The sequence below is a fragment of the Mytilus galloprovincialis genome, chromosome 6 (genome assembly GCF_965363235.1).
Source record: "Mytilus galloprovincialis chromosome 6, xbMytGall1.hap1.1, whole genome shotgun sequence".
In the NCBI taxonomy this organism is placed as follows: domain Eukaryota; kingdom Metazoa; phylum Mollusca; class Bivalvia; order Mytilida; family Mytilidae; genus Mytilus; species Mytilus galloprovincialis.
Window position 1 is genome coordinate 7,245,883 of NC_134843.1, and position 26,866 is coordinate 7,272,748.

Below are 26,866 nucleotides of genomic sequence, written 5' to 3' on the forward strand. Positions count from 1 at the left end.
TTTACAGTAAAGCTTGAGAAAAAAAATACTGTAGACATGCAGGCATGAAAAGATTGTGAATAAAATATACAGGTCTATCTCAACTTCATCATTATATAATGATCAATTACCAATCATCTATAATAACTTCAACATTGAGGTCACTTATATAAAAGTCTGGTGAAATGATGACGAAGTTATCACAATATTCAAAAATGGTTTCAATAATAGAACTAATTATTTTCTAATATTGGCATATTCTATATTTGATGCATTGAGCCCTAAAAAAGATAGAGTAAATATAGAATTTTAAATTGACATGTTTTCAAACAAAGAGAAACTCTGTTACCGAAAATATGCAAGTAACTTTACTTTCAACAATCATAATGCAAGGATTGTAAAGCAGTAACCTGTAACACTAGTTGTGTTGCAAAACTTGCTAAGTTAGAAATTTATTGAATGTTCCTATGTTGAATTTTATTTAGGTTGTTTAACAGTGAGACTTCTGTTAGTCTTAAAGTGAGGGGGTAAGATATCAAGATGGCAATCAACAACGATACATAAAATCTAAAGTGAGGGGGTAAGATATCAAGACAGCAATCAACAACCATACATTAAAGTGAGGGGTAAGATATAAAGACAGTAATCAACAACCATATATTAAAGTGAGGGGGTAAGAAAGGAAGACGGCAATCAACAACCATACATCAAATCTAAAGTGAGGGGGTAAGATATCAAGATGGCAATCAACAACCATACATCAAAGTGAGGGGGTAAGATATCAAGACAGTAATCAACAACCATATATTAAAGTGAGGGGGTAAGATATCACGACAGCAATCAACAACCATACATCAAAGTGAGGGGGTAAGATAAAAAGACAGTAATCAACAACCATATATTAAAGTGAGGGGGTAAGAAAGGAAGACGGCAATCAACAACCATACATTAAAGTGAGGGGTAAGATATCAAGACAGCAATCAACAACCATACATCAAAGTGAGGGGGTAAGATATCAAGACAGCAATCAACAACCATATATTAAAGTGAGGGGGTAAGAAAGGAAGACGGCAATCAACAACCATACATTAAAGTGAGGGGTAAGATATCAAGACGGCAATCAACAACCATACATTAAAGTGAGGGGGTAAGATATCAAGACAGTAATCAACAACCATACATTAAAGTGAGGGGGTAAGATATCAAGACAGCAATCAACAACCATATATTAAAGTGAGGGGGTAAGAAAGGAAGACGGCAATCAACAACCATACATTAAAGTGAGGGGTAAGATATCAAGACAGCAATCAACAACCATACATCAAAGTGAGGGGGTAAGATATCAAGACAGCAATCAACAACCATATATTAAAGTGAGGGGGTAAGAAAGGAAGACGGCAATCAACAACCATACATTAAAGTGAAGGGGTAAGATATCAAGACAGTAATCAACAACCATACATTAAAGTGAGGGGGTAAGATATCAAGATGGCAATCAACAACCATACATTAAAGTGAGGGGGTAAGATATCAAGATGGCAATCAACAACCATACATTAAAGTGAGGGGTAAGATACCAAGATGGCAATCAACAACCATACATTAAATCTAAAGTGAGAGGGTAAGATATCAAGATGGCAATCAACAACCATACATCAAAGTGAGGGGTAAGATATCAAGACAGTAATCAACAACCATATATTAAAGTGAGGGGGTAAGAAAGGAAGACGGCAATCAACAACCATACATTAAAGTGAGGGGTAAGATATCAAGACGGCAATCAACAACCATACATTAAAGTGAGGGGGTAAGATATCAAGACAGCAAATCAACAACCATACATTAAAGTGAAGGGGTAAGATATCAAGACAGTAATCAACAACCATACATTAAAGTGAGGGGGTAAGATATCAAGATGGCAATCAACAACCATACATTAAAGTGAGGGGTAAGATATCAAGATGGCAATCAACAACCATACATTAAATCTAAAGTGAGGGGGTAAGATATCAAGACAGCAATCAACAACCATACATTAAAGTGAAGGGGTAAGATATCAAGACAGTAATCAACAACCATATATTAAAGTGAGGGGGTAAGATATCAAGACAGCAATCAACAACCATACATCAAAGTGAGGGGGTAAGATATCAAGACAGCAATCAACAACCATATATTAAAGTGAGGGGGTAAGAAAGGAAGACGGCAATCAACAACCATACATTAAAGTGAGGGGTAAGATATCAAGACAGCAATCAACAACCATACATCAAAGTGAGGGGGTAAGATATCAAGACAGCAATCAACAACCATATATTAAAGTGAGGGGGTAAGAAAGGAAGACGGCAATCAACAACCATACATTAAAGTGAGGGGTAAGATATCAAGACGGCAATCAACAACCATACATTAAAGTGAGGGGGTAAGATATCAAGACAGTAATCAACAACCATACATTAAAGTGAGGGGGTAAGATATCAAGATGGCAATCAACAACCATACATTAAAGTGAGGGGTAATATATCAAGATGGCAATCAACAACCATACATTAAATCTAAAGTGAGGGGGTAAGATATCAAGATGGCAATCAACAACCATACATCAAAGTGAGGGGGTAAGATATCAAGACAGTAATCAACAACCATATATTAAAGTGAGGGGGTAAGAAAGGAAGACGGCAATCAACAACCATACATTAAAGTGAGGGGTAAGATATCAAGACGGCAATCAACAACCATACATTAAAGTGAGGGGGTAAGATATCAAGACAGCAAATCAACAACCATACATTAAAGTGAAGGGGTAAGATATCAAGACAGTAATCAACAACCATACATTAAAGTGAGGGGGTAAGATATCAAGACGGCAATCAACAACCATACATTAAAGTGAGGGGTAAGATATCAAGATGGCAATCAACAACCATACATTAAATCTAAAGTGAGGGGGTAAGATATCAAGATGGCAATCAACAACCATACATTAAAGTGAGGGGGTAAGATATCAAGACGGCAATCAACAATGATACATAAAATCTAAAGTGAGGGGGTAAGATATCAAGATGGCAATCAACAACCATACATTAAAGTGAGGGGGTAAGATATCAAGACAGCAATCAACAACCATACATTAAAGTGAGGGGGTAAGATATCAAGATGGCAATCAACAACCATACATTAAAGTGAGGGGTAAGATATCAAGACAGCAATCAACAACCATACATTAAAGTGAGGGGGTAAGAAAGGAAGACGGCAATCAACAACCATACATTAAAGTGAGGGGTAAGATATCAAGACGGCAATCAACAACCATACATTAAAGTGAGGGGGTAAGATATCAAGACAGTAATCAACAACCATACATTAAAGTGAGGGGGTAAGATATCAAGATGGCAATCAACAACCATACATTAAAGTGAATGGGTAAGATATCAAGACAGTAATCAACAACCATATATTAAAGTGAGGGGGTAAGATAGAATGAAATTCAAAACAGTGTGGCTGTGGCTATTGATTGACACATTAAATTCATCCATTGACTGGGACAATTTAGTGAACGTTTGTATGTAACAACTACTGCTCACTATGTACTTTTTAAAGACACCTAAACTATGGGGTCACCAAAGGTTCTCAACACCTTAATAAAGTAATTCGAAAAACTAATAAGAAATAACACGATGTTTTGATTTATATCAATTATTTAAATCAAAACATAAAGGTTATTCCTGATTAATTTTTTGAATTATTTTATAATTTAAGGCGTTAAGAAACCTTTGGTGACCCCACAGTTTAAATGTCTATCGTAGGTACGTCGTGAACAGTGGTCGTTACAGACAAACGTTCACGTAAATTGTCCCAGTCAATGGATGAATTTAATGTGTCAATCAATGGCCACAGCCACACTGTTTTGAATTTCATTCTATCAAGACAGCAATCAACAACCATACATCAAAGTGAGGGGGTAAGATATCAAGACAGCAATCAACAACCATATTTTAAAGTGAGGGGGTAAGAAAGGAAGACGGCAATCAACAACCATACATTAAAGTGAGGGGGTAAGATATCACGACAGCAATCAACAACCATATATTAAAGTGAGGGGGTAAGATATCAAGATGGCAATCAACAACCATACATCAAATCTAAAGTGAGGGGGTAAGATATCAAGATGGCAATCAACAAACATACATTAAACAGATGACACCATGACCAAAAAGAATAACAACATTAAAATAACAAGAAATACCAAATAACACCACATGGAAAACCAAAGATACAAAAAATTACCCCAAAACAAAAAAGCAAACAACAGACTTCAAAACATCTTACAGATAACCAAAGATACAGCCACAAACATCTCAAAATATGACATACAACAGTTTACAAAACACCACACAGAAAACCAAAGATACAGCCACAAAAACCAAGCAAACAAAAAGACATGCAACAGGGAATCAAACACCACACAGAAAACCAAAGATACAGCCATAAAAACCCAGCAAACAAAAAGACATGCAACAGGGAACCAAACACCACACAGAAAACCAAAGATACAGCAATAAAAACCTAATTAAAAAGGCATACTTAGTCTACAAAACACCACACAGAAAACCAAAGATACAGCCACAAAAACCCAGCAAACAAAAAGACATGCAACAGGGAACCAAACACCACACAGAAAACCAAAGATACAGCAATAAAAACCTAATTAAAAAGGCATACTTAGTCTACAAAACACCCCACAGAAAACCAAAGATACAGCCACAAAAACCCAACTAACTAGAGGCTCTAAAGAGCCTGTGTCGCTCACCTTGGTCTATGTGCATGTTAAACAAAGGACACAAATGGATTCATGACAAAATTGTATTTTGGTGATGGTGATGTGTTTGAAGTTCTTACTTTACTGAACATTCTTGCTTCTTACAATTATATCTATAATGAACTTTGCCCATTAGTAACAGAGAAAAATATTTGGTAAAAATTTACATAAATTTACCAAATTAATGAAAATTCTTAAAAATTGACTATAAAGGGCAATAACTCCTTAAGGGGTCAATTGACCATTTAGGTCATGTGGACTTATTTGTAGATCTTACTTTGATGAACATTATCGCTATCTATAATAGTATTCAAGATAATAACCAAAAACAGCAAAATTTCTTTAAAAATTACCAATTGGAGGGCAGTAACCCAACAACCGGTTGTCCAATTCATTTGAATATTTCAGGGCAGATATATATGACTTGCTTAACAATTTAACTCCTTGTCAGATTTCCTCTAAATGATTTGGTTTCAGAGTTATAAGCAAAAAACTACATTTTACCCCTGTTCTATTTTTAGCCGTGGTGGCCATCTTGGTTGGATGGCCAGGTCACGCCACACATTTTTCAAACAAGGTACCTCAAAGATGATTGTGATTAAGTTTGAATTAATTTGGCCCAGTAGTTTCAGAGGAGAAGATTTTTGTAAAAGATAACTAAGATTTACGAAAAATGGTTAAAAATTGACTATAAAGGGCAATAACTCCTAAAGGGGTCAACTGACCATTTCGGTCATGTTGACTTATTTGTAAATCTTACTTTGATGAACATTATTGCTGTTTACAGTTTATCTCTATCTATAATAATATTCAAGATAATAACCAAAAACAGCAAAATTTCCTCAAAATGACCAATTCAGGGGCAGCAACCCAACAACGGGTTGACCGATTCATCTGAAAATTTCAGGGCAGATATATATTGACCTGATAAACATATTTACCCCATGTCAGATTTCCTCTAAATGCTTTGGTTTTTGAGTTATAAGCCAAAAACTGCATTTTACCCCTATGTTCTATTTTTAGCCGTGGCGGCCATCTTGGTTAGTTGACCGGGTCACGCCACACATTTTTTAAACTAGATACCCCAAAGATGATTGTGGCCAACTTTGGATTAATTTGGCCCATTAGTTTCAGAGGAGAAGATTTTTGTAAAAGATAACTTAGATTTATGAAAAATGGTTAAAAATTGACTATAAAGGGCAATAACTCCTTAAGGGGTCAACTGACCATTTCGGTCATGTTGACTTACTTGTAAATCTAACTTTGCTGAACATTATTGCTGTTTACAGTTTATCTCTATCTATAATAATATTCAAGATAATAACCAAAAACGGCAAAATTTCCTCAAAATTACCAATTCAGGGTCAGCAACCCAACAACAGGTTGACCGATTCATCTGAAAATTTCAGGGCAGATAGATCTTGACCTGATAAACATATCTACCCCATGTCAGATTTCCTCTAAATGCTTTGGTTTTTGAGTTATAAGCCAAAAACTGCATTTTACCCTTATGTTCTATTTTTAGCCTGGCGGCCATCTTGGTTGGTTGACCGGGTCACGCCACACATTTTTTAAACTAGATACCCCAATGATGATTGTGGCCAAGTTTGGTTCAATTTGGCCCAGTAGTTTCAGAGGAGAAGATTTTTGTAAAAGTTAACGACGACGGACGACGACGGACGACAGACGACGGACGACGACGACGACGACGGACGCAAAGTGATGGGAAAAGCTCACTTGGCCCTTCGGGCCAGGTGAGCTAAAAAGGCACACAGCAGTCTTCAAAACACCTCATGGAAAACCAAAGATACAGCCACAAAAAAACCCAACAAAACGTCATACAACAGTCTATAAATCACCACACGGAAAACCAAAGATACAGCCACAAAAACCTAATTAAAAAGACACACAACAGTCGTCAAAACACCTCATGGAAAACCAGATACAGCAACAAAAACCCAATTGAAAAGGCATACAGTAGTCTTCAAAGCATGACACAGAAACAAAATATACAGCAATAAAAAACCAAACAAAAAGACAAACAACAGTCTTCAAAACACCACACAGATAACTTAAGATACTGCAACAAAAACCTTATCAAAAAGACACACAACAGTCTTCAAAACACCTCATGGAAAACCAAAGATACAGCAACAAAAAAACAACAAAAAGACACACAACAGTCTACAAAACACCACACAGATAACTCAGGATACAGCAACAAAAACCCAAACAAAAAGACATACAGCAGTCTACAAAACACCAAACAGAAAACCAAAGATACAGCAACAAAAACCCAAACAAAAAGACATACAGCAGTCTACAAAACACCAAACAGAAAACCAAAGATACAGTCACAAAAACCCAAACAAAAAGACATACAGCAGTCTACAAAACACTACACAGAAAACCAAAGATACAGTCACAAAAACCCAAACAAAAAGACATACAGCAGTCTACAAAACACCAAACAGAAAACCAAAGATACAGCAACAAAAACCCAAACAAAAAGACATACAGCAGTCTACAAAACACCAAACAGAAAACCAAAGATACAGCAACAAAAACCCAAACAAAAAGACATACAGCAGTCTACAAAACACCAAACAGAAAACCAAAGATACAGCAACAAAAACCCAAACAAAAAGACATACAGCAGTCTACAAAACACCAAACAGAAAACCAAAGATACAGCAACAAAAACCCAAACAAAAAGACATACAGCAGTCTACAAAACACCAAACAGAAAACCAAAGATACAGTCACAAAAACCCAAACAAAAAGACATACAGCAGTCTACAAAACACCAAACAGAAAACCAAAGATACAGCAACAAAAACCCAAACAAAAAGACATACAGCAGTCTACAAAACACTACACAGAAAACCAAAGATACAGTCACAAAACCCCAAACATATAAAATTTACAATTATTGAAACAACACTGCTGTAAATATTTTTTCATTTGAAGGTTGTAATTAGTATATTTATTTCGTAGGATAGAGCTTGTAACGTGTAAACAGAAACAGCAATTCAAATTAAGAAATGGACCAGTAAAAGTAGGTCTTTATTCAACAAATGTCTTGAAGCATTAGTTCAGTTATCTGAACCAGCTCTCAAAGTATTATTTCCTGATCAATTACACATATCACAGAAATCATCTAGTTTTATGGAGCTGTCATCTGCTTTTATTACTTCTGAAATAATTTGTATTCTGCACATTGAAAGAGAACTATGTTCCTACTTCTGCAGCAATCAGCGGTGCAAAATGATCTATCACTGCTCGTCAAAATAATGATGAATTGTTATCCCTGCTAAACATGGCTCCCTACAGAGAGCAAATTACTATATTGTGTATAATGAGGACCAATTACAACACTTAGTACCACTGATATCAGACAGTGATTAACGAGCAAGCTACGGCTTTACAATTTCTTAATTATACTTAATAAGATTGCATAGATACTTCTCTTTTTCAAATGCAATTGTATCTTTTTAAATTTTATAACATTGTGAATAGACTGAACATTATACCATGGTTCGGAGATGTAATATATATGTTTGTTATCAGTCTGGGGTCATTGTACACTATGCTATTAACATTTACGTCAGTAGCAGAATTAACTGTAAACTATGGTCATGTTTTAATTCAAGATTGATAAAAATAAACTGTTCCATGGAAAACAACACCAATAAGAAACAATTACAGTAAACAGTTTAAACTAATTTCACAGGTTCACATTTTCAATGTTTTAGAGAAATAGAGCTACCAGCTTGAGATTTTCAATTTCCTGGATACTGACTATTTTGCTGTTTTGTTAGTTACAACATGTTTTTCAGTTCAGAGATACAATAACCAAGTATTCCATTATGAATCTAATGTGTATGGCTGTCCTTTTTTGTTCTTTTGCAAATACAGAGAAAATACATAAATTCTGAAGTCCACAACAAGAAAGCATCTTTTAATTCTGAATGTGAACATTTTCAAGGAACTCTTTTTTTCCTAACCTGGGAAATAATACGTATAATTCTTACAAATCTAGGATCATGAACACTGTGCTACCAACTTTTATGTCAGAAGCAGAATTAAAGTATCAATTCTGGTAAGATTTTAATTAAATATTGATAAAAATAAATCATTCCTTAAAAAAAAAAGACCATTCCATTGAAAAAAAGACATCAACAAAACACATTCAAAGTAAACAGAGTAAATTAAGTTTGTGTTTTTAACAGCTTTTAGATAAATTAGGTACCAGTTTGATCTTTTTAAATTTCCTGGATACTGTACTTAAACTACTTTTTCCGGTTTTGTTTGTCAACAAGACATTTGATTCTGTAATGTTTTGTACTTTTGCAACAGGGACTTTCTATATTTAGTATAGAAAGTCACTGTTTTGCAAGTAACCTACCCTCCAAATAGTTAACAGATTGACACAAAGTAAGCACCTTTAAAACAGGAGTGTTTAAGTTTAACTGACTTTTATGAACAGAGTGTTCTAAGGTTTAAACTGACTTTTAATGCACAGAGTGTTCTAAGGTTTAAACTAACTTTTAATGCACAGAGTGTTCTAAGGTTTAAACTGACTTTTAATAAACAGAGTGTTCTAAGGTTTAAACTGACTTTGATGCACAGAGTGTTCTAAGGTTTAAACTGACTTTTAATAAACAGAGTGTTCTAAGGTTTAAACTGACTTTTATACACAGAGTGTTCTAAGGTTTAAAATGACTTTTAATGCACAGAGTGTTCTAAGGTTTCAACTGACTTTAATGAACAGAGTGTTCTAAGGTTTAAACTGAGTTTTAACGCACTAACACAAATCAAACATAGTTAACAGGAGTGTTCTATGTTTTGATTCTGCATTTTATTATGATTAATGCTAAAAGTAACTTTTAATATCCACTCAAAGGCACTGACAAATGTCACATAGTTCTTTTCAACGCCAAAACAACAAGGCAATCACCCGTATTTATCTATTTATCGAAAACTCCCAAAGAAGAAAAATTGCAACCCATTCAAGCAATTTCTACTACAAATCTAATAACGGTAGATTAATTGCCTATATCATTGATAGTTTCAGTACAAACCAATAAACCACCCAGCAAATAACATAATATAAGATTCTTACAACATTATAAATACCCTGTCTACAATCAACCAGCATTATCTCGGCTCATCATCAAGATCCATGCCCCACTAGTAACTGAGATTGCACTCCACATCAAACAAGCAACAATAATGTAAGATATCTCAAAATTATCTCATCAACCATTGGTTTTAATTAACTTAGAAATAAAAACACATAAAGCTGACATCTGATATAAGCTAGCACCAAATTTGCATTTGTTTTGTAAACACCAATATACCTTTGGCTATGAAAATTTTATGGAGGCTATTAAATTATATCTAAAGGCTTGATTACTTTAATAACATCACATAACTGTCTTTACCAATTTACTCTAATAAATAAGTGCTGTATTTCTGTAATATTTGGAATACTGGAATCATTTAAAACACCATTACTTTGACTCCTAAGGTTGAGGACATTAAAACAAAAAACTGCTAATAACAAATAAAAGTAAAGCCTTTACATATAAGCCATAATTATCAAACGTAACATTACTACTATAAAGCAGTTAATATTAGCGGGGGTTTAATCTTTTGGATTTCTGGTGCTTAACCCTTTTTCCAAGGTCAAATTTTTTGCATTTTTCTTGTACCCGATTCTATTCTTCTTTAAAGAATAAATTTATGCAACTTTATATATAAATCTGTTCATACCTTTACTGCTGCTGCTCATTTTGATTTATGTACATTTTGGTGTACAGTTTACCTATTATTTAAGACTAGAATATGAATCATGAATAAAACTTTTTTTGTTGATAGTGTCTCATTAACCTCAATACAGTTTTCCCAATCTCCTTTATTTCTAACTCGTCTATAAGAGCAATTTCTTAGAAGTCACACGGTCCTACTAAAAAGCGCCCCGGAGCGCCCAAGAAAAGAAAAAGTGCCCGGAGAAGGAAAATTAGCGCCCAGAGTAGAAAATTATCATATAATAATATTTTATAACAATATTTTTTTTCCTTAAAAAAAAAATAATCATTGCTTGTTTTGTCACAGTCCTTAATATAAATGCGGATTTGTACGATGCTACATCTAAAGTGTTGTTGCACTTTTACAATTTGATTTCAAAATTGTATATAAGTAAATATATATAAATAAGAGTATATAGAAGAATCATGAATGATATTGCCCTCAATCAAAACGTATATTTTGTTATTTAAAAATAATCAGTGCCTGAGGTGTAATATTTTCGCAACTGCATGTATGCATGTGGTGAACACCTTTTTATGCAGATACTGATACAGATTTATTATATCTTTTTATAATTTAATTTTGGATGTGACGCGTCTTCTGATTGGTTGACGTTATTTTGTTATGAGCCCATAGACATAATTTAGACATGTGACCGTGACGTCATCAACGTTTTTTCATGATTTTCAACGGTTGAAAATGGAATTTAGAATTAAATTATAAGAAATGACTGTAATATTTTTTCTGTCTATTTGAAATAACATAAAAAATGTGGTGCACACTGTTAAATAACCCGCTACGCGCGTTATTCAGTGTGCACCAAATTTTTTATGTTATTTCTTCATAGACAGAAAAAATATTACAGTCATTCCTTAAATAAAACTTATACTGTTTCAGTGGCTATGCTTATCAGGGCTTTAATGCTTAGTTTTAAATTAAAACCAAACTCCTGCTCTTTATCCCCTGGTTTTAACTACGGTACATGTAAAGTACTGCTTTATTTGTTGACTTATTATGTGTAACTCTTTTAATTTTGATTGAATTATTATTTATCTGTGAAATTTAAGTTGTTTTTACATTTTTCATTTTAATAGTATTCATATATTATTGTTAAAATGAAACATTCATACTTGTTTTTGTGCTTTATTACAAATGTCTATTATCTGAATTTGCAAATAACTTGTCAAAAATTAAAAAAAGAATCAATTTTCATAACTTATTTCATCGACACAAAGTTGTCTCATGCCAAACAAATATTTTTTAATTTTTTCCCCGGGCGCCTTTTCTTTTCCTCGGACGCTATTTTTTCTTCCCTGGACGCTTTTTCTTTTCCCCAGGCGCTTTTTAGTAGGACCCAAGTCACAGGTAAAAAAATCAACACAAAAATTGTAATCTAAAAGCAATAACTCCTTAAAATAAGTTGACCAACAAAATAAACAATGCTGATTTATTTGTAAACCTTGAGCGCATTTGTTTCTAACCTAAACGATGTAAACGATTACACGCGAAGTCGTTTAATCCATTTGTTTCTTACATTTTTTGGTCAACGTTGACATCGTTCACATAAACGATGTAAGCGCAAAATAGTCGCGCAGTCGTTGATTGTTTATCGTACGTGTAAACGATAAATTTGTTTCTGCATCTATCGTTTAAATATTTACGAGCACGCGTTGTTTTCTCAAAGTCCTGGTTATTAATTTCCCGCACTTTTACCTGTTTGTTTACAGTGCGCGAGTGTATAAATCTATTTCTGTCTGACTACGTGGGGTCGATAAAGTTTATTAAACGATGTATTTTTTCTAGCAGCTTCACGTTTACTAAACGATAGTCATCGATGACAAAATTTCGGGTTAGAAACAAATGCACTCCTTGTCTTGCTGAACATTTTTGCTGTTTAGCCTTCACTCTGTCACAGTGTTTCAAAACCTCAAATGTAGGTAAAATAAATTATCATTCAAGGACAGTAACTCTAACTATAAGTGGTCAAACAATTTTTGCTTTGCTGACCATCTATCATGAACTTGCTGATAATATTTGCTATTTATTTATTCTCTCTAAACATTAAATTATTTAAATTAAGAGTTTATTAAGAATTCTAGAAAATGGAAAGGTTTAGACCATGGGATGTTACTCCAGTGTTGTCATTAGTTTTCTTCTTAAAAAAAGGCTTTCCATTGGCCAAAAACTATTTTGTGATCATGTATGTATGGTTACACACCTGTGATCATGTATGTATAGTCACACCACTGTGATCATGTTATGTATGTGTGGTTAAACCCGTGATCATGTATTTATTTGTCACAACACTGTGATTATGTATGTATGGTTACACACCTGTGATCATGTATGTATGGTCACACCACTGTGATCATGTTATGTATGTGTGATTAAACCCGTGATCATGTATGTATGGTCACAACACTGTGATTATGTATGTATGGTTACACACCTGTGATCATGTATGTATGGTCACACCACTGTGATCATGTTATGTATGTGTGATTAAACCCGTGATCATGTATGTATGGTCACAACACTGTGATCATGTATGTATGGTTACAACACTCAAGCATTGTGGTTTTCATTTTTAACTTGTTTATGTAATGGTCAATGTGCTGTTACCATTCTGGAAAAGTTAAATTATTGTTGTCATTTTATGATTATCAATGTTGTGTTACCATTCTGGAATAGTCAATCTAAGGATACTTTTGAAAGATCAATTAAATGATAATTAACACTACATTGACCATTCTGGAATGGTAACACTACATTGACCATTCTGGAATGGTAACACTACATTGACCATTCTGGAATGGTTACACTACATTGACCATTCTGGAATGGTAACACTACATCAACCATTCTGGAATGGTAACACTACATCGACCATTCTGGAATGGTAACACTACATTGACCATTCTGGAATGGTAACACTACATCGACCATTCTGGAATGGTAACACTACATTGACCATTCTGGAATGGTAACACTACATCGACCATTCTGGAATGGTAACACTACATTGACCATTCTGGAATGGTAACACTACATTGACCATTCTGGAATGGTAACACTACATCGACCATTCTGGAATGGTAACACTACATCGACCATTCTGGAATGGTAACACTACATTGACCATTCTGGAATGGTAACACTACATCGACCATTCTGGAATGGTAACACTACATTGACCATTCTGGAATGGTAACACTACATCGACCATTCTGGAATGGTAACACTACATTGACCATTCTGGAATGGTAACACTACATTGACCATTCTGGAATGGTAACACTACATCGACCATTCTGGAATGGTAACACTACATTGACCATTCTGGAATGGTAACACTACATTGACCATTCTGGAATGGTAACACTACATCGACCATTCTGGAATGGTAACACTACATTGACCATTCTGGAATGGTAACACTACATCGACCATTCTGGAATGGTAACACTACATTGACCATTCTGGAATGGTAACACAACATCGACCATTCTGGAATGGTAACACTACATTGACCATTCTGGAATGGTAACACTACACTACATTGACCATTCTGGAATGGTAACACTACATTGACCATTCTGGCATGGTAACACTACATCGACCATTCTGGAATGGTAACACTACATCGACCATTCTGGAATGGTAACACTTCATTGAACATTATCAAAAACAATACTTTGAACAATGATTGCATTTTTTGTAGATCCAGATTGGTAGTACAATAAAATGAAGGTGATAATAGAACCTTAAGATATGTAAATTAATAATCCATCACTGAAAACTTTAAACTAAGCATACTGCTCCAATTAGAAGACCATAGATTCCATTGACAACGTCAGCAAATGAGCCAGATGTAAATTTATTAAACTATGTCACCTACTATAGAAGCCAATACAGAGGTTATCCTTTAAGATAAAAATTGATTATATTACTTTTCATTTTGATTGTCATCTTTTTCACTTTAATGTTTACATATATGTAGTTAGCTTTTTCAACTACAAATTCTAAATGAGGATGAAGAAATGTGTAAGTGTTATGGAGGTAGACTGATTTTATCAGTCTAAATAATTTTCTGAAGATTAAATTTCAGTGGATAATAAAAATATTCTGACAGATATGTGACCCAACCATAAGTCATATATTGAGTCTGTTACTTTAAGTGCATTTCCAAAACCGAGATACTTAATACATTAGCACCATTTTTTGTATATTACAGTTTGACCTGACTACATTCCTGACTTTTTTTTAATTACAGATAGAACAGCAAACAAGCATATACTTTCTTCCTGGAATTGATCAAGTTTATTTTTGCTCATTGTTGAAGGATGACCTATAGTTTTTAAATTCTATGACATCTGTTGTCTGGGGGAGAGTTGTCTAATTAGCAATCTTACCACATCTTAATTCAGTTCACCTGCATCAGATTAACTATTTGACTTATAGTGTGAAAGGGCAGTTCTATAAAAAGTATACTGGGAACCCAATGAATGAAAAATTAAATTTACCACTTTGAATGGGTGACAATTTCATATTGTAGACAACTATCAATACTAGATCCAATCTGCCCACATCTAAATTTTCATTTTTACACAACTAAAACAAATACAGGAATTTAAATCACCTTCTATGGATTGCTACTTTATTTTCAATGTGCTTTTCATGAATACTAAGTGTCTTTTAATAGTACAGCTGCTATGGAGTGTTTGTGGTAAATGATGAGTTTTTTTCGTAACAGATGTTGCTGTTTTATTGACTCCTTTCCCACATCACCTTTTATTCATATAATCATCATTTATTTATGATTTCAAATTATGGTTGGTAACTTTAATTACTTCTAGGCTCTTTTAAATAATAAGTTGCTATTCATAAACTTTTTTAAAATAATAAAGTGCATTCTATCTGTTAAAATAAATATTTTATTCAATATCTGTCAATTGCATCCTTGACAGATTTTGGTAGGTATCCATTGTTGGTTAATTGGAAACCACTTTTCCAAATTTGGTCCCGTGTTACTGTTTCAATGAACGGCTCCCTCTTTCCTCTTTGTCCTGAAATAGGCATTGTGCATGGAGACCAGCTTGTCGACTTACTGCCCTTATACCATAGTATATGTATATTGTGACCACAAATTGAAATTACTTTTCCAATTTGTGGCCACTCATCGCTGTACTTTTCCAGATTTGTTAAAACAAAATCATCTGCCTTGAGACCTTCCTCCATTATGATTGGTTGAGACTTGGCAGGCTTTGTTTTCTTCCCAAGGATAACCTAAAAAAGATGAGCAACCAGTTGAAGTGCATGGTTGATACATTTATTATAAGAAAATAAAAAATATGAATATTTGTAATATCTTGTACTTGATATGTTTTATTTTTCTTGTCCAAAAAACATAAAATTTACTAATTTTTATTGATTTTTCATGGACAATAAAAATGAGTACTGTTTATGACGTCATCAGCAGAACACAAGAACTTCAATTTTCAACAAAAAGGCATCGTTTGTACCTTGTCACTATTTTAGCTATTATTCATTGTGATAGTGGTCAATAAATCCAAATTTGAAATTTAGTGTAAAAAAGAGAGCTATTTAAGGGCCTTATCAAAACTACTCCTTTTGTATATATTTATTTCCAGTTCGTGTACCAACAAAGTAAAATAAAGTGTCATGATATTCATATATTTCATATGTAATATTCATTTATTGCAAACTATAGCAATGTTGAGGAACATATGAAGAGTTCAACTTACAGGTGGCATGACATCTCTGTTTACTACTATCTCTGGCACTGAAAATGTTGTTATATCAGGAAGTGGTCTTTGCGCCACAAATCGGGCCAATTCAAATAGTTTAAAACTCGAGTCATCATCTTCATATTCCAGTTCTGCAAACATTAAATATTTGAAATAAATTTCACATAACTAGTTTAAATTTGATGTACCAAAATTAGGCATACAATTACTACTTTTAAAAAGTATGGGTGTCCTTCTCATTCTTCGATTTAAAAAAAACAAGAATATAAGTTCCAGATTTTCAAAAATTTTGATGCAGGAATACAGCTGATGAATGTGAATAAGCATTTAAAAGAACTAATTTATAGGATTATAATTCATAAATATTCATATCTTTACATGCAAAGATTACCTTTTGCTCTATTTTGATTGTTTTTGAATTTACATTTTAAGGGAAGGTAACTCTAAAATAGTGCATTTTCTGAAGGAAATTTCCTGGAATTTTGCTATTATTTTAGCTGGAAAAACACCTGGTTACCCTGCCTTTTTTTTTAAATATTCTCAGAGCATTTTATTCTTGTGTTTTGTTTTACAATTCTATTATTTAGTTTAGCTTATGTTCACATAATGATGTTTTTTTCGTGTATAAGCAATACAAAATGTGTCATTTTGTCACAACCTGTAGCATGAGAAAATGCCTGTTAACCTATCATTTTTATTATTTTTTTTATTAGATATAAAAATTTACCATGAACTTGTACATTCAAATAGCAAACATCCTTGGAAGCAAGTTAGAATTTCTTTTCAGCTCTGTTTTACTCAAATAAAGGAAAATATAAGGAAAATGAAATTCTAAATAAAAGACAACAGTCATAAACTGCAGGTCTACAAATAGTTTGTGCATAAATAATAATAACTCTGAATAACCAGGCCTTACCTTCATTATGTTTTTCCTGGAAAAATCTCTCCCACCATATCATATCTGTTTTATCTATAAATTTCCTTGCTCCCAAGATTGAGCTTTCCACTTTGTCTAAATCTTGGAAATTAGGTTGTAAAAGTTTTGGTTGAGTAGTGGGCAGCCTTAATAGGGGATATCTATCACTGCCCTCACATTCTCTCCAAGCCTATAATTAAAATTAAAACATGAAAAGTAATCATCAATTATTTTAAGCTGACAATTATAATACCAGTGAAAGATATTTCATAGTTCTATTAAATTACAGTAAAAGGCTTTCGAGCCTAATGAATGACAAAGAAACATTTTAAATTGTGAACTTTATTTTTTTTAGCGGTTATTTATAGACCACATCTAATTTTTTAAATTTATTTTATGTATAACCAATTGACAGTTTCCACCACAGAAATTCATCTTGGAAATTAAATTTAAAATTGATAAATAGTAATTCATCCAAGAAAGAATACCAAATTATCTCAAATATGAATTGAATTTATGCGTGACACAAAACAAGTCACAAAATTTTTAAATGCCTTGTATATATAAAATAAAGGACTTTTTGTTCTTGATACTGACTTTATCACTGTTAAATATTTGGTGAGCCTGAAGGAAAAAGATCGAAGTATATATTCCAGGATCTAGTGAATAATATATTAACAATGTATTACCTTTGTAGTTGTCCATTCTTTGAAGACCATTTTTGTTTTGCCATTTTCTAGTTTGAACTTATAGACATGGTGTCTAGAATGCCCACTCATTGTTGCAAGGTAGGGAGTAATCCATTCAGAATAATTATATACTTGGCACGTTTTGATACTGGTTGGTTTGGGGTTATAGCAGTTTTGAAATCCATTCATTAGTGAATCCATGGTTTTACAACTATTGTGGTTTAACCAAATGGAAAACCTAAAATTGAAAAAAATTATAAAGAATTCAAAATGAGCCATGTATATATAACATACGAAGTAGGTCTGGAGTCTTTTTCTTGTACATGTTGGAAAAACATCTAGTTTGAATTAATTTCACACCTATCATTCAATATAAAACAGAAACCCTAAAAAATGTGAATTTTAAAAAGTTAAAGTGTCTTAGAACAGATTTAAAATTGTATAAAAAAGTCATTTGAAAGTCAAGTGGAGATAATTATATTTATTAACCAACCAAAAGTGCATTATTGCCAAATGTGACTTCATTAAAAACTACATATTTTCTGTAATGGCCCTGTTTTTTTGTGTAATGGCCCTGTTTTTCTGTAATGGCCCTGTTTTTTCTGCAATGGCCCTGTTTTTCTGTAATGGCCCTGTTTTTTTGTGTAATGGCCCTGTTTTTCTGTAATGGCCCTGTATTAATGCCCAGTTTGTTTGTATTAAGCCCTGTTAGGGTTTTTAATAAAGTTAATAAAACTAAGTTGTAAAGAGTATAATACCTTTTTGTATTTTATTTAATTTTGTAACAAGCAACCAACATTAAAGAACCATATAAAGGGATCACTGTTCATCCTGTTTTTTAACACATATCTCTTTCAACTTAATATCTTGGATATTTGGTATATTTAAAGCTTTATAATGGTGAAGTGCAAATTATTTTGTTCAAACTAAACTGTCATTAAAAGAGTAAGATAGTACATCAAGTTAGCAGCAACACATACACTTTTGTTCAGTTGGTTAATAAATGTATTAAGAAATGGGTGTTTTTATAATGGCCCTGTTATATGTCCTCGACCATTATTACAGACCTTGGACATATAACAGACCCATTATAAAAACACCCATTCATTAATACTATAGTAATTTGATAGGAAAGTCTGTGTTTTGTTGTTTTGTCTGCAAATAATATTCATGGCTAGCTTTTATTAATTGATAGATTAGTAGTAACCTATATCTACCAGATACTCTGCAGGGCGCAGCTTTATACGACTGCAGATGTCTAACCCTGAACAGTTGGGGCTAGTAAAGACACAACATTCAAACTGGATACAGCTCTGAATTTGGATTGTGATTAAATAGTTGACACAGCATAGGTTTCTGACACAGAATGAATGTGGTCTAATGAACTTAAAATGTTTTTTTTGCTTTGAGCAATTCAGTATGCTGTTGAATAGTGTTAAACTTTGGAATATAAGTTTCATTGTATTATGCAGTCAATTGAATGAATAATATGAACTATAACGTGGACATCTTTGATACAGATGAGGAAGTGTAGCTAGGTGTTACAGATGTTAACAAAGATGAACATCTACATTTATGTTAGTTGATATGTCTTGTATATGCCTTACTTGTTAACTCACACATCATGTGACCTTTACAGTCATGACTTTAAAAAGTTTTAAAAAAAATATATACTTTTCACTCTTATGTATAGATTATACTTTACCTTGAAAACATTTGATCTATGTCTTCATGAGTGTGGCCCACCATAAGGAAACTTAATTTTATTTTCCTGAATACCTTCAGTTCCACTAAGAAGGCCAGGAAAGACATCAGATATCTGAAAAAATTGTTTGATGCTAAATAATAGACATAAAAACTTCAAAAGGTTAACATTTTTTTAGGTAGTCAATAAAGTATGATCGTCACTGTCCCCCATTTATGACAAATTCTGGATTCCCAATTGTTTTAAGAACTAAGAAGATTGAATATTTACAATATGCTTGTTGAAATATTGTTTAAAAATCAAACAGCTCAAAAATTTTCATAACTATGAATCCTGGAATTATTTAAAGCAGTTAATTATTACAAAATCAGTTTCATTTCTATGAAATAGGTACATCAAAAGAAGACAATGGGGAATTTTAGAGATTTCTATTTGTTCATTGCATTTGTCACTATTCTTAATATAATAATCATACCGGTTTTTGTTCTCCCTCCCACAGTTATCCATCTGAAGGTATAGCACTTCAGGTAACTAGTCCTTCATCATGAACAGAATATTCATTAAAGTTGAAACGGTTAAGTTACTGCCATGAGGCCATTGAAATATGTCAAAAAATCCATAAGCACCTATCCCATGGACAATGGCACCAAGAAGATGGGTTTTAAGCTTCCACATTCCGTCTGCAAACTTTGGTGTTGCTGTGAAATGTGGAATCATAGTCTTTGCTTGGTCCATTGCGTCCATGATAATAGATAGGTACTTATCAGGATTCCTCCTGGCCTTCATGGCATGTTTGTAGTACTTTTCTCTTTCAGATCTGAAATATAAAATTAATAGAAATAAAAACATAAAATGTTACACTAGTAATTTTGGGGCCCTTTATAACTTGTTGTTCGGTTAGCCTGGGGTCCTGGTTAATCTTGTTGCAACGCACAGCTAGTTTGGGCCCGGATGCCAGGCTAGTTGTTTGGTGTTAGCCAAGGCTTAGTGTTGAAGCCCGTACATTGACCTATAATGGTTCATTTTTTTAAACTGTTATTTGGATGGAGAGTTGTCTCATTGGCACTCACACCACATCTTCCTATAACTATATAAAGAAATAAAATGCTTTACTCCTTCATGAATTGGGCAATAACCCCCAAACTCAATCCTGGGCTTTCCTTTTGTGATATGGAACCTTGTGGTACAATATAAGACAGATTCATACACTTACATACAAGTTATTGCCCAGAAATTACAAAAATGTTAGTTTTTGGTCCCTCTTCAATTCCTAAAGTGTAAGCACCATAACCCCTTAAATGAATACAAACCTTCTACTTGAGGTATAAGACATTGTGGAACAATTTCAGAGCAATCAAAATATTTATAATTATACACAAGTTATTATCCTGTTTTGGGCCCCCAATTCCTAAACTTTTTGGACCATCATCCCCAAAATCAACCCCAACCTTCCTTTTGTGGTATGAACCTTCTTATAATATTTCAAATAAGATCCATTAATGTCAACTAAAGTTGTTTTCCATAAACCAATGATATTGTTTTGTGGTAATAAGCATTGTGTGTAAGCTTCATGGCATTTGGTTGAGACTAACTAAAGTTGGAGATTGGAAACAAGAATTTAATATTTTTTCCATGTGTAAATGGGCATAACTTCAGAACAGATGAAACCAATGTTTACCAAATTTCAAACTTGATCAGTGGTTTGTGTTAAAAAACATTTGTGTATAAGTTCCATAAGTTTAGGTTGATGCAAACTGAAGTTAGAGAACTAATGTGAAAAGATTGGTTAGCAGGAATCAAGAAGCTATTCACTTTTTTTATTTTTATTTTTGTTTCTGTTTATTTATCTATTTAATTATCTATTTATTTATTATTATTTATTTTTTTATTTTATTTTTTGGGGGGGGGGATATTTAATATTTGGTGCTTTAAATCTGTATACCTAATAAATTTAATTAGGAGTACCTATGATAAGATATTTCAAAGAATGAACAGTAACTTACTTCTGTTGTTTAAGATGTGTATCACGTTGCTGCATCAGCTGCTTCCGTACCTCCTTATTCCTTGTAGATTCTATTTCATTTTTCAGAAGAACACAAGTATTACATTCTGAAAATCTTGATCTCTGCAAAATATTATAAGTAAAATATCAAATGATTTGCATGAATTTGGAGATACAAATTTATCTAAGTTATAATAAGAAAAAACTAATATGACGCGTTTCATAACAAATTCCCAATGACCATCATCATAAATAATCATCCATATCCCCCTTTTTCAAAAGAACATTAAGGTCCAAGTCAGTTAAATTTAACAAAAAAGTTTTAATTTTCATCTTATGTTCGCTACTCTGTTTTAAAATAACAAGCTTGTGTTTGCATATATCTTGAAATAATTTTTTATGGAAACATAGTTTGCTTGGGCAATAATGAATTTGTACATTTCTATGAATAAAATACAGTTCCAATTATAACTTCATGACTTACTCTTGGTATTGCAATATGGCGTAGTTCTGTTCTCCATACAAGAAGGAAATGAGACAGTGATATACATTGTGAAGTTGGTCCCTCCAATTCACTGACCATTGTACTGTAAACTGAAGATTTTGTTAAACAACAAGGTAGATGAAGCTGCTTACTGTCTGGCATAAAACCGGCATAAGAGTTTGCAAAATCCTGAAGCCACGCTAGGGCAGTCAATGTTTTTGGCTCTACACTTCCTAATGGTCGTCCACTTTTCTCTGCTGTTACCTTTCCATCTATAAAAAAAAAAGTTCAAATTTTATTGCTTAATTTATATTTTTTTTTTTACATGTTTGAACCAAGTAAATAGGGTTGACATACAGACACAGTATGCTTTTTAGAATTTGTGTGTTGAAATTAATCTCATGATATTTAATAGGTGTTTATGATTATGTTTTCATACACATTTCTGAAAAAGGTAAAAAAGAGTTAAATAACATTCCTACCTAAAACCTGCTTTTGAATAGTATAAAACGTTGACTCTGGAATTCCTAAGGTAAGCCTCCATGCCTTCAGACACACATTTTTCGATCCTACAATCCATTGTCTTTCACTTCCTCTTGAACTAAAAATTGAGACATAGATTTGATTTTTGATCATAGCCATAAAAACACAATATTGTGATAAATTCTTTCATTCCCATAAAAGAAAGTAACATTTTTAAGTAATTGTTTCAATCATATGAAAGACAATTTTATTAAACTTTTTCTATCATTGCATGTTTTGTATCTATAGATTTAAAATAATATGGCCATTTTAATTATCAAAATGTTTTAGTAAAAATAAATAATAGATATACTCCCTTAAGGTGGTAACTTACACTACAGGGAGATAATTCTGTAAGAATCAGCTGACCATTTAAATCAAGTGGAATTGTTAAGGAAATATAAAATTAACAAGCCAAATTAATATTAGTAAAGGTGTCAGGTACCACTTTATGTCTTGAAACTCACTTTGAAGATAAAATAATCCAGTCAATTATACATTGGCTTCTCTCAGATTTTGTTTTTTCTTGGAAAAGGTTTCTTGCCATTGCTAGATCTTCAACTTTCACACCTGACAGGCAAAATACAGAACAACAAAATACTACTTGGAGTGTGTCTAATGCAAGAATCTTCATTTTTCCTGTAAAATAAAATGTATTTTAGCCATAAATATATAAAATCCTAAAACACATTTTACACAATCATGGATGCTGTATGGGTTTTACTCAATGTTGATGGCTATGTGGTGGCCTATATTTCAATGGCAGTCAGCAGGGTTTAGGAACATCAGTTGTTTAATCTGCTAGTCAAATGCGTTTTGTTAAAATATATTTTTTCACTATTTTGTATGTGCTGTATTTAGACCATTCTACAGTGAAATTTGTTACATGCACACGTATAAAATTTTCATCTGACAAAATCATAGGTTGAACATTGTTTTCAATTAAGATTTGTATATACTATATATATAATGAATAAGAAAATGGTTTTTTTTATAATTAATGCATATATATGAATATCCAAATAAAAACAGTTTTTTTTAAATATATATAAATATGCGTGATATGCATAAAAAAAAAAAATTCACATTTGCAGATACATATATTCATAAAATAAATAGTAAACAAGTGAAACTGCGAGCTACTGCTCACTGATGATACCCCCGCCGCAAAAAAAATATGCAAGTGTTCGGTAAACAGGAAGTTGTCGAGTGATGAATCTGAAAACGCATCACACTGTATAGCTGACTTAGATAAACCCTGAAACCAAATTTCAGAAATCCTTGTATTGTTGTTCTTGGGAAAAATGCGACAAAAATATTCATGGGACGGAATATTGACGGACTGACAGAAGGACGGACTGACAGACTGACGGAAGGACAGACAGAGGTAAAACAGTATACCCCCCCTTTTTTATTAGAAAATGGACAGACATATTGACAGAAAATTCTTATGAACTATTCCATATTTACCTTTCCTCTCTGAATGCCTGTCATCCATTGTTCTTTTTTTGGGTAATGTTTCAACAGAACCTATAATTCATGGAGGAAAAAAAATGTGTATAACTGATAAGCTGCCTCAAGTTGTTGTATGGGTAATAGTTTTACATAGGAATATTTGTGACATTATTTTAGACGTGAATTTCCATGAGAATTAGTCTAGGACCCTAAACTTATGATATCAGAATAAATTTACAGTAAATGTTTTAAAATTATGAACTTAAATTTTTGTATTTGATGCGACTGCCATACAAGTGAGAGGTTTAGCTAGCTTTAAAACCAGGTTTAATCCACAATTTTCTAGATAAGAAAATGCCTGTACCAAGTCCGGAATATGACAGTTGTTATCCATTCGTTTGCTGTGTTTGAACTTTTGATTTTGCCATTTGATTGGGGACTTTCCTTTTTGAATTTTCCTTGGAGTTCAGTATTTTTGTGATTTTACTTTTTATACTTGTAATACTTGTTCATCTTGTAAATTTAAACCAGGACAAATTTACTACTTGCACAGGAACACTGATGATAAGTAGGGAGATTTTAAATCTTATCTATGTTGCATGTAATATATTACAAAACATAATATCTTATATTAAATTTTCTTTCTTCTTCATTTGAACTTAAAAATATTATTAAAGAAATTCTATTTTCTATATATATTATATATTAGTATACCATGTTCTTCAAAGTATGAGAAATCTTCTTCCGTATCACTCTCCTCATCAATTTCTTCATACTGGTATGGATCTAGTAAACATTTATAATCATTTATCATATGTTTAGTAGTAAATGCATGCGCACCTTTTATAGCATACCCTTTATCACACCTCTACTTTTTTTTTCTACATAGTCAGTTTTGTTTAATATAAGCAAACGAGGGATGCCACATGTAGTGAAGGATCTGAGTTGTCTGATTCATATAAAAATTTCATGGCAGATAGATCACAGAATTATATGTTAATATCGTGTTAGAATTGCTTTAAATGCTTTTAAAAAGATTTTAGCCGAAAAATGCATTTTGCTCCATTGTTATGTTTTTTGCTATGTCGTGGAACGACTATCTTAATTGGTTGGCGGGCTGCCGTCATGGACACATTTTTTAACAAGAGACCCGAGTGATGAGTGTGTCCATGTAGTTTCAGAAAAGATTTATGTAACAGTTTACGGACGACAAATGACGAAAATCTCACTTTTGGCCAGGTTAAGTAAAAAAGGCTATGTTTATTGGTACGGCATAAGTCATAAGCCATCAGTATCTTCATATACTTGCTAGGCTTATCCATAGATGTTATACCCATATGCGTACAGAATTTTTTTTTTCCGAATTTCAGGATGTCCAGATCAAAATTTCTTAAACAGCTTTTATTTTTAACACATAACTGATCTTAACTGTATGAAGATTGTTGGTTTATTTTGTCATATTTTTGTCACTTTTTTATGTGAACTTTTATTTTATGATAAAAAGTAATGCTAATATTATATTAATATCTATAAAGTTATATTAAAGATCATATTGCTACAAGCTTGGACTATTATACCAACGGGCCGAATTTCATCAAGAAATATCAGTTATTTCCCCTTAGTTAACGTTTTCAAATAAATCAAATTTTACTGTTTTTATTTATTAAATTTATTTTAACCATTAACGTATTGTGTATGTTATCAAACATTGTCACACATCGGTTTTTTATATCAAAATAAAAGCAATAATTAGAAGACAAATATGCAAAGCTTGTTTTTAGATTGCACCCAACCATTTAATATTGACATGTCTATATATTCAAACTCAAACACTATACTTAAAGGACCGACCGTACAAGGGCTGAATAGCCAGTCAAGGTCGTTAAAAACTTCCATTTGTTTGTACTTCAAAGGCTGAAAAGCCAGTAAGGCCGTTAACAAATCTCACTAACAAGTATAACCTCTCCGCATTTTTGCGCCTGTCCCAATTCAGCAGCCTTTAGCCGTTGTTAGACTTATTTTACTTTTTTAGGTTATAGTATATTAATTTAATTCAAGTGTCTTGTGTACAATATGGAAAATAATATGGCGTTAATTATCACTGAACTAGTATATATTTGTTTAGGGGCCAGCTAAAGGACGCCTTTTGTTTGCAAAATTTGTTTACTACATTAAAGACTTGTTGGTGACCTTCTGCTGTTGTTTTTTTCTATGGTCGGGTTGTTGTCTCTTTAACACATTCCCAAATAGAAATTGCCGAAATTGTAATTAATTATTCATACGATCTTTTCAAACGATCTTTTCAACATGTATGTATGTGCCTGTGTCAAGTCAGGAGCCTGTAATTCAGTGGTTGTTGCTTGTTTATGTGTTACATATTTGTTTTTCGTTCATTTTTTTACATAAATAAGGCCGTTAGTTTTCTCGTTTGAATTGTTTTACATTGTCTTATCGGGGCCTTATTTAGCTGACTATATGCGGTAGGCCGTACGGTGACCTATAATTGTTAAAGTTGGTGTCATTTTGGTTTTTTGTGGATAGTTGTCTCATTGGCAATCATACCACATCTTCTTTTTATATTTTGTTTCCAATGTATACAAAGACTCGAAATTATTTCCGTTTAAAATAAATTAATGTCATAACGCAATGTGAAATAAACCTGGAAATGATCGCAATTCCTGATTACAACTGACTACTCGCAGAGATTCTTAGA

At 32.8% G+C, this 26,866-nt stretch overlaps 2 protein-coding genes across 2 annotated transcripts in view; both read right to left on the reverse strand.

Moving 5' to 3' along the window:
* LOC143078825 (ATP-dependent RNA helicase DDX1-like) overlaps positions 1–26,866 on the reverse strand; it is a 231,487-nt gene that overhangs the window by 41,524 nt on the left and 163,097 nt on the right. The gene's annotated exons all lie outside the window — the stretch shown is intronic.
* Positions 14,435–25,761, reverse strand: LOC143078817 (uncharacterized). Its single transcript, XM_076253800.1, has 12 exons — positions 24,868–25,761; positions 24,169–24,228; positions 23,166–23,337; positions 22,659–22,777; positions 22,177–22,448; positions 21,694–21,815; positions 20,166–20,507; positions 19,691–19,804; positions 17,986–18,223; positions 17,297–17,486; positions 16,378–16,511; positions 14,435–15,898 (listed from the first exon to the last, which is right to left on the reverse strand). Exons 1-7 carry the CDS (start codon positions 24,965–24,967, stop codon positions 20,222–20,224), a joined length of 1,131 nt encoding a protein of 376 aa, XP_076109915.1. The 5' UTR covers positions 24,968–25,761; the 3' UTR covers positions 14,435–15,898; positions 16,378–16,511; positions 17,297–17,486; positions 17,986–18,223; positions 19,691–19,804; positions 20,166–20,221.

What these genes read in the sequence shown, in the direction of transcription:
- LOC143078817 (XM_076253800.1), bottom strand. Translation starts at nt 24,967, where the DNA reads ATGATAAATGATTATAAATGTTTACTAGATCCATACCAGTATGAAGAA. An exon ending in TGGATTATTTTATCTTCAAA is followed by an intron (nt 22,778 to 23,165) that starts GTGAGTTTCAAG and finishes CTCAATTTTTAG; the next exon opens with TTCAAGAGGAAGTGAAAGAC. An exon ending in TATTCAAAAGCAGGTTTTAG is followed by an intron (nt 22,449 to 22,658) that starts GTAGGAATGTTA and finishes TTTTTTTTATAG; the next exon opens with ATGGAAAGGTAACAGCAGAG.